Source organism: Oncorhynchus keta, chromosome 29 (genome assembly GCF_023373465.1).
Source record: "Oncorhynchus keta strain PuntledgeMale-10-30-2019 chromosome 29, Oket_V2, whole genome shotgun sequence".
NCBI classification, from domain to species: Eukaryota; Metazoa; Chordata; class Actinopteri; order Salmoniformes; family Salmonidae; genus Oncorhynchus; species Oncorhynchus keta.
This window is the reverse complement of record NC_068449.1, coordinates 14,312,037-14,322,036: the sequence shown is the minus strand read 5'-3', so window position 1 is coordinate 14,322,036 and position 10,000 is coordinate 14,312,037. Positions and strand designations below refer to the sequence as shown.

Genomic DNA, 10,000 nt, shown 5'->3' with positions numbered 1-10,000 from the left:
TAGAGGGAGGGAGGGAGGGAGGGAGGGGGAGAGGGAGAGGGAGAGGGAGAGAGAGAGATAGAGGGAGGGAGGGAGGGAGGGAGGGAGGGAGGGAGGGAGAGAGGGAGGGAGGGAGGGAGGGAGAGAGGGAGAGAGGGAGGGATGGAGGGAGGGATGGAGGGAGGGGAGGGAGGGAGGGAGGGAGGGAGGGAGGGGGAGGGAGGGAGGGAGGGAGGGGGAGAGAGAGGGAGAGAGGGAGGGAGGGATGGAGGGAGAGAGGGAGAGAGGGAGGGAGGGAGGGAGGGAGGGAGGGAGGGAGGGAGGGAGGGAGGGAGGGAGGGAGGGAGGGAGGGAGGGAGAGTGTCAGATGAAAGGTGTTTATATATCAGGATATTAACACACATGTACTGAGTGTTTATATATCAGGATATTAACACACATGTACTGAGTGTTTATATATCAGGATATTAACACACATGTACTGAGTGTTTATATATCAGGACATTACTGGAGATACATTACAATGTTAACACTGACACCAACTGTCACGACTCCGACCTTAGGTGGCTCCCCTTCCCGTTCGGGTGGCGCTTGGCGGTCGTCGTCACCGCCCTACTTGCTGCCACTGACTCTTTTCTCCCCCTCCTTATGTGTTTATTGATTACACCTGTTTTGAGTTGGTTGAAATTAGTTGGGCTTCATTAGTCAGCCGGCCCGCCCATTTCTTTGTGCGGGATTAATTATTGTAACCTTTGTATTAGGTGTAGACGAAAGTGTTGGTTTATGTTCGTGGAGTTTGCTGGACTGTTTTCGTCCCCCGTGTCTGGGGCATTTGTCTTGAGCACCCAGTGTTTAGTGGGGTGGCCGTGGTTCACCGTGTGTGCATTAAAAGAGCACTATATTGAACTCTCTCTTTTCCTGTGCCTGACTTCACACTCCCGACACCCAGAACGTTACACCAACCAGCTATGTGTGTGTGTGTGTGTGTGTGTGTGTGTGTGTGTGTGTGTGTGTGTGTGTGTGTGTGTGTGTGTGTGTGTGTGTGTGTTTGTGTGTGTGTGTGCGTGTGTCTAAGATCGTTTATTGATCGATCACCCACTCATCCTCCCTGATTCCTATTCCAGATAGAAAACAAAGACAGGTTGTCACGTTCTGACCTTCATTTCCTTTGTTTAGTCTTTATTTAGTATGGTCACGGCGTGAGTTGGGGTGGGCAGTCTATGTTTTGTGTTTCTATGTTTAGGTTTCTGATTCGGCCTAGTATGGTTCTCAATCAGAGGCAGGTGTCGTTATTTGTCTCTGACTGAGAATCATATTTAGGTAGCCTGGGTTTCACTGTTGGTTTGTGGGTGTTTGTTTCCGTGTGAGCGTTTTTCGCCACACGGTACTGTTTCGGTTTTGTTATTTTACATATGTGTTTATTGTTTTTGTATTTCATAGCAGCGTGGTAACGGGCAGCAGCAGCGATGTCAGGACTCCTGGACATGTGAGGACGTTTTGGACCGCAAGGGTTGCTACACATGGGAGGAACAGGAACAGGAACAGGAACAGGTGGAGGCAGCTAGGAGAGCAGAGGCAGCCGGAGAGAGGAGCCAGCGATACGAGGGAACACGGCTGGCAAGGAAGCCCGAGAGACAGCCCAAAAAATGTATTGGGGGGGTTACACAGGGAGTGTCTCCTGTAAGCACTTCCTGTGCTTACAGGAGAGCGAGAGGGACAGGCACCGTGTTATGCTGTGGAGCGCACGGTGTCCCCGGATGCATAGCCCGGTGCGGTACATTCCAGCTCCTCGTATCGGCAGGGCTAGAGTGGGCATCGCACACGCACACGCACACACACAAACGGCCCATGCCTGGCTATGCTGTGTGGTGTGTAAAACATTGGAATAAATGTAAGTAAAGAAAATGTTAAGTAAGAGAAATGGTGCAGCAGCTATTTAATCACTGGCTATTTAACCACTGGCTATTTAACCACTGGCTATTTAACCACTGACTATTTACCCACCGGCTATTTAACCACCGGCTATTTAACCACTGGCTATTTAACCACTGACTATTTAACCACTGACTATTTAACCACTGGCTATTTAACCACTGGCTATTTAACCACTGACTATTTAACCACTGGCTATTTAACCACTGACTATTTAACCACTGGCTATTTAACCACTGGCTATTTAACCACCGGCTATTTAACCACTGGCTATTTAACCACTGACTATTTAACCACTGGCTATTTAACCACTGGCTATTTAACCACTGGCTATTTAACCACTGGCTATTTAACCACGGACTATTTAACCACTGACTATTTAACCACTGACTATTTAACCACTGGCTATTTAACCACTGGCTATTTAACCACGGACTATTTAACCACTGGCTATTTAACCACTGGCTATTTAACCACGGACTATTTAACCACTGGCTATATTTAACCACTGGCTATTTAATCACTGACTATTTAACCACTGGCTATTTAACCACTGGCTATTTAATCACTGACTATTTAACCACTGACTATTTAACCACTGACTATTTAACCACTGGCTATTTAACCACTGGCTATTTAACCACTGGCTATTTAACCACTGACTATTTAACCACTGACTATTTAACCACTGGCTATTTAACCACTGACTATTTAACCACTGGCTATTTAACCACTGGCTATTTAACCACTGGCTATTTAACCACTGACTATTTAACCACTGACTATTTAACCACTGGCTATTTAACCACTGACTATTTAACCACTGGCTATTTAACCACTGGCTATTTAACCACTGGCTATTTAACCACTGGCTATTTAACCACTGGCTATTTAACCACTGGCTATTTAACCACTGGCTATTTAACCACTGGCTATTTAACCACTGGCTATTTAACCACTGGCTATTTAACCACTGGCTATTTAACCACTGGCTATTTAACCACTGGCTATTTAATCACTGACTATTTAACCACTGGCTATTTAACCACTGACTATTTAACCACTGGCTATTTAACCACTGGCTATTTAACCACTGGCTATTTAACCACTGACTATTTAACCACTGACTATTTAACCACTGGCTATTTAACCACTGACTATTTAACCACTGGCTATTTAACCACTGGCTATTTAACCACTGGCTATTTAACCACTGGCTATTTAACCACTGGCTATTTAACCACTGACTATTTAACCACTGGCTATTTAACCACTGACTATTTAACCACTGGCTATTTAACCACTGGCTATTTAACCACGGACTATTTAACCACTGGCTATATTTAACCACTGGCTATTTAATCACTGACTATTTAACCACTGACTATTTAACCACCGACTATTTAACCACCGACTATTTAACCACTGGCTATTTAACCACTGGCTATTTAACCACTGGCTATTTAACCACTGACTATTTAACCACTGACTATTTAACCACTGGCTATTTAACCACTGGCTATTTAACCACGGACTATTTAACCACTGACTATTTAACCACTGACTATTTAACCACTGGCTATTTAACCACTGGCTATTTAACCACGGACTATTTAACCACTGGCTATATTTAACCACTGGCTATTTAATCACTGACTATTTAACCACTGACTATTTAACCACCGACTATTTAACCACCGACTATTTAACCACCGGCTATTTAACCACCGGCTATTTAACCACCGGCTATTTAACCACCGGCTATTTAACCACCGACTATTTAACCACCGACTATTTAACCACCGGCTATTTAACCACCGGCTATTTAACCACGACTATTTAACCACCGGCTATTTAACCACCGGCTATTTAACCACCGGCTATTTAACCACCGGCTATTTAACCACCGGCTATTTAACCACCGGCTATTTAACCACCGGCTATTTAACCACCGGCTATTTAACCACCGACTATTTAACCACTGCCTATTTAACCACTGGCTATTTAACCACCGACTATTTAACCACCGGCTATTTAACCACTGACTATTTAACCACTGGCTATTTAACCACTGGCTATTTAACCACTGACTATTTAACCACTGGCTATTTAACCACTGACTATTTAACCACTGGCTATTTAACCACTGGCTATTTAACCACCGGCTATTTAACCACTGGCTATTTAACCACTGGCTATTTAACCACTGGCTATTTAACCACTGACTATTTAACCACTGTCTATTTAACCACTGGCTATTTAACCACTGGCTATTTAACCACTGACTATTTAAGTGACAAGTTCTATTTGTAGAGAGACTCATAAAACGCAACATAATTACAATCAACCACAATTGAACTGTGAGCATTTATTCTGTAGTGGCTTCCTTCTGTTTACTCTGTCATTTAGGTTGTGGAGTAACTATAATGCCGTTGATTCATTCTCACTTTTCTGTTATCACAGCCATTAAACTCTGTAACTGTTTTAAAGTCACCATTGGCCAGTCACCATGGTGAAATCCCTGAGCGGGTTCCTTCCTCTCTGGCAACTGAGTTTGGAAGGACGGCTGTTTCGTTATAGTGACTGGGTGTATTGATACACCATCCAAAGTGTAATAAATAACTTCACCATGCTCAAAGGGATATTTAATGTCTGCTTTTGTTTTTACCCATCTACCAATAGGTGTCCTTATTTGTGAGGCACTGGAAAACTTCTTTGGACTTTATGGTTAAAATTGTGTTTGAAATTCACTGATCGACTGAGGGATCTTACAGATAATTGTAAGTGTGGGGTACATTCAAAAACCAGGCTAAAAACTATTTTTGCATGCTACTTATTATGTGATTTGTTAAGCACATTTTTACTCCTGAACATATTCAGGCTTTCCCGAACAAAGGGGTTGAATACTTATTGACTCAAGATATTTCATTTTTAATTAATTTGGAGAAAATAATTCTAAAAACATAATTTCATTTTTATATTATGGGGTATTGTGTGTAGATCAGTGACACAACATCTCAATTTAATCAATTTTAAATTCCGGCTGTAACACAACAAAATGTGGAAAATGTCAAGGGGTGTGAATACGAAGTCACTGTATGTGTCTATGGTACCTTACCAGTAGGGGGCATGGAGACAGCAGTAGGTAGACTGTCCACACACCCCATAGTGTTGCAGGCCCGGACCATCAGGCTGTAGTTAGAGTAGGGCTGGAGACCTCCGACAGACACCCACCTCCCTGCTTCACTGCTATTATACACACTATCACCATCACCTTCATCATCATCATGACCTGGACCTGAGAGGGGGAGAGATGGAGAGAGAGAGAGGTAGAGGTAGAAATAGAGAGAGGGGGGAAGAGGGAGAGAGAGAGAGAGAGAGAGAACATGAATCATCAGTATCCTAGGTTTGAATTCATGTTGTTTGAAATAGACTTTGTCACATGAGAAGGAGAGACATAAATATATTTGCTTTACAGTTCTTTAGGGAAATAAGTATGGTGCATTAGCATTAACATGGCATAAGGGATCAGCGTTGCTCGCTGATCTATCTAAAAAATAACAGCGGTTCGAGAGATGAATACAAGCACACAAAGAGAAACATGCTGTATATCAGACACATATGGTTTATATATGATCCCCCATTAGACACCTGCTAATGAAAATATTACAGATCAATCAATAATCCACAACACTTTGGCCCCCAGCACGCACGCACGCACGCGCACACACACACACACACACACACACACACACACACACACACACACACACACACACACACACACACACACACACACACACACACACACACACACACACACACACACACACACACACACACACACACACACACACACACACACACACACACGTCAGGGGTTGACCATCATGATCCCTAGTCACCACCACCACTTACAGTAGTGCAATCCATCTAAGGATATACAGCCCCATGCACACATTAAATAGGAATTAATTTAACTTAGATATCACTGGACCTATAGGGAATGGGAGGGGGAGGGAAAGAGAGAGGAGGGGAGAAGGGGAGGAATGGGTTAGTGTAGGGACGGAAGAGAAAGGGGTTCGGATAGGGGAGAGAGGAATCGGGGAAGGTTGAGAGAGATGTAGAGAGATAGACGTAGAGAGAGATGTAGAGAGAGAAAGACGTAGAGAGAGAGAGATGTAGAGAGAGAAAGAGAGAGAGACGTAGAGAGAGACAGACAGAGAGGCGTAGAGAGAGAGATAGAGAGACGTAGAGAGAGAGACAGAGAGAGAGACGTAGAGAGAGAGACAGAGAGAGAGACGTAGAGAGAGAGACAGAGAGAGAGACGAGAGAGACGTAGAGAGAGACAGAGAGACAGAGAGACGTAGAGAGAGAGACGTAGAGAGAGACAGAGAGAGAGACAGAGAGAGACGTAGAGAGAGGGAGATGTAGAGACAGAGTGAGAGACGTAGAGAGAGACAGAGTGAGAGACGTAGAGAGAGACAGAGAGAGAGTCGAGAGAGAGACAGAGAGAGAGTAGAGAGAGAGAGAGAGAGACAGAGAGAGAGATAGAGAGAGACTATAGAGAGAGCCGTAGAGAGATAGAGATAGAGACATAGACAGAGAGACGTAGAGAGATACAGAGACATAGAGAGACGTAGAGAGACAGAGAGACTAGAGAGAGACGTAGAGAGAGAGACAGAGGGAGACGTAGAGAGAGACGTAGAGAGAGAGACAGAGGGAGACGTAGAGAGAGAGAGACAGAGAGAGACGTAGAGAGATGGAGACGTAGAGACAGAGAGAGAGAGACGTAGAGAGAGACAGAGAGAGACATAGAGAGAGAGACAGAGAGAGAGATGTAGAGAGAGACAGAGAGAGACGTAGAGAGAGACATAGAGAGAGAGACGTAGAGAGAGAGACGTAGAGAGAGAGACGTAGAGAGAGAGAGAGAGAGAGAGACAGAGAGAGAGAGAGAGAGACGTAGAGAGAGAGAGACGTAGAGAGAGAGAGACAGAGAGAGAGACGTAGAGAGAGAGAGAGAGAGACAGAGAGAGACAGAGAGAGAGACGTAGAGAGAGAGAGAGAGACGTAGAGAGAGACAGAGAGAGATGTAGAGAGAGACAGAGAGAAAGCCGTAGAGAGAGAGACGTAGAGAGAGACAGAGAGAGACGTAGAGAGAGACAGAGAGAGACGTAGAGAGACGAAGAGAGAGACAGAGAGACGTAGAGAGAGACGTAGAGAGAGGGAGATGTAGAGACAGAGTGAGAGACGTAGAGAGAGACAGAGTGAGAGACGTAGAGAGAGACAGAGAGAGAGTCGTAGAGAGAGACAGAGAGAGACGTAGAGAGAGAGAGATGTAGAGAGAGACAGAGAGAGACGAGAGAGAGACGTAGAGAGAGAGACGTAGAGAGAGAGACGTAGAGAGAGACAGAGAGACGTAGAGAGAGACAGACGAGAGAGACGTAGAGAGAGACAGAGAGACGTAGAGAGAGACGTAGAGAGAGAGACGTAGAGAGAGAGACAGAGGGAGACGTAGAGAGAGACAGAGAGAGACGTAGAGAGAGGGAGACGTAGAGACAGAGACAGAGAGACGTAGAGAGAGACAGAGAGAGACATAGAGAGAGACAGAGAGAGAGATGTAGAGAGAGACAGATAGACACAGATAGAGACGTAGAGATTAGAGACGAGAGAGAGAGATTAGAGAGATACGAGAGAGAGAGAGACGTAGAGAGAGAGACATAGAGAGACGTAGAGAGAGACGTAGAGAGAGAGAGACATAGAGAGAGATACAGAGAGAGAGAGAGAGAGACAGAGAGAGAGAGAGAGAGAGAGAGAGAGCGTAGAGAGAGACAGAGAGAGACGTAGAGAGAGACAGAGAGAGATGTAGAGAGAGACAGAGAGAGACAGAGAGAGAGACGAGAGAGAGACAGAGAGAGACGTAGAGAGAGACAGAGAGAGACGTAGAGAGACGAAGAGAGAGACAGAGAGACGTAGAGAGAGACGTAGAGAGAGGGAGACGTAGATACAGAAAGAGAGACGTAGAGAGAGACGTAGAGAGAGAGACGTAGAGAGAGAGAGACGTAGAGAGAGACAAAGAGAGACGTAGAGAGAGACGTGAGAGAGAGAGAGACGAGAGAGACAGAGAGTGAGACGTAAAGAGAGACGTAGAGAGAGAAAGAGAGAGACGGAGAGAGAGACATAGAGAGAGACGTAGAGAGAGACAGAGAGAGACGAGAGAGAGACGTAGAGAGAGAGACGTAGAGAGAGAGAGACAGAGAGAGACGTAGAGAGAGAGAGACGTAGAGACAGAGAGAGACGTAGAGAGAGACGTATAGAGAGAGACAGAGAGAGAGACGTAGAGAGAGAGACAGAGAGAGACGTAGAGAGAGAGAGACAGAGAGAGACGTAGAGAGAGAGAGACGTAGAGAGACGTAGAGAGAGACAGAGAGAGACGTAGAGAGAGACAGAGAGAAAGACGTAGAGAGAGACAGAGAGAGACGAGAGAGAGACGACAGAGAGAGAGACAGAGAGAGAGAGAGATAGAGACGTAGAGAGAGAGACAGAGAGAGAGACGTAGATAGACAGAGAGAGAGACGTAGGGAGACAAAAAGGAGACGAGAGAGAGAGAGACGAGAGACAGAGAGAGAGACGAGAGATAGTATATATAACCTGCTTTATATATATATTATATATATATATATATATATCTATATATAATCTATATATATATATATATATATATATATCTATATATATATATATCTATATATATCTATATATATATATATATTATCTATATATATAATACAGAGAGACGAGAGAGACAGAGAAGATCGTATATAGAGAGAGAGACAGAGAGAGAGACAGAGAGAGACGAGAGAGAGAGAGAGAGAGAGAGAGACGAGAGAGAGACAGAGAGAGAGACGAGAGAGAGACAGAGAGAGACAGACGTAGGAGAGACAAAGTGAGATGTAGAGAGAGAGAGACGTAGAGACAGAGAGAGAGAGAGAGAGAGAGAGAGAGAGAGAGAGACGTAGAGACAGAGAGAGACGTAGAGAGACGGTAGAGAGACAGAGAGACGTAGAGAGAGACGTAGAGAGAGACGTAGAGAGACGTAGAGAGAGAGACAGAGAGAGAGACGTAGAGAGAGACAGAGAGAGAGACGAGAGAGAGACAGAGTGAGAGACGTAGAGAGAGACAGAGAGAGAGACGTAGAGAGAGACAGAGAGAGAGACGTAGAGAGAGACAGAGAGAGAGACGAGAGAGAGACAGAGAGAGACGTAGAGAGAGAGAGATGTAGAGAGAGACAGAGAGAGACGTAGAGAGAGACGTAGAGAGAGACAGAGAGAGACGAGAGAGAGACGGAGAGAGACGTAGAGAGAGACAGAGAGACGTAGAGAGAGAGAAAGAGAGAGAGACGTAGAGAGAGAGAGACAGAGAGAGACGTAGAGAGAGAGAGACAGAGAGAGAGACAGAGAGAGACGTAGAGAGAGACGTAGCGAGAGAGACAGAGAGAGACGTAGAGAGAGACAGAGAGAGAGACGTAGAGAGAGAGACGTAGAGAGAGACAGAGAGAGACGGAGAGAGAGACAGAGAGAGACAGAGAGAGAGACGTAGAGAGAGACAGAGAGAGACGAAGAGAGAGACGTAGAGAGAGAGACGCAAAGAGAGAGATATAGAGAGAGACAGAGAGAGACATAGAGAGAGACGTAGAGAGACAGAGAGACGTAGAGAGAGAGAGATGTAGAGACAGAGTGGAGAGACGCAAGAGAGAGACGTAGAGAGAGACAGAGACTGGAAGTGAGAGAGGAGACAGAGAGAGACGTGGAGAGAGAGAGACGTAGAGACAGAGAGACAGAGAGACGTGAGAGAGAGACAGAGAGACAGAGAGAGAGAGAGATACAGAGACAGAGTATAGAGACGAGAGAGAGATAGAGAGAGAGAGACATCTATAGATACAGAGACAGAGAGAGAGACAGATAGAGACAGAGAGAGACAGAGAGAGAGACAGATTACAGATATATATTTATACAGAGAGAGAGAGAGAGACTATATAGAGAGAGACAGATAGAGACGACAGAGAGAGACAGAGAGAGACAGAGAGAGA

The 10,000-nt window shown here is 45.1% G+C and overlaps 1 protein-coding gene across 5 annotated transcripts in view; it reads right to left on the bottom strand.

The window, feature by feature from the left end:
* The window catches only part of ush2a (Usher syndrome 2A (autosomal recessive, mild)), a 504,765-nt gene that overhangs the window by 238,031 nt on the left and 256,734 nt on the right, over nt 1-10,000 (bottom strand). For all 5 annotated transcript variants that reach the window (XM_052485995.1, XM_052485996.1, XM_052485997.1 and 2 more), the window contains exon 42: nt 5,030-5,209. In XM_052485995.1, the coding sequence (XP_052341955.1) occupies nt 5,030-5,209 (180 nt within the window). The remainder of the gene's footprint in view (nt 1-5,029; nt 5,210-10,000) is intronic.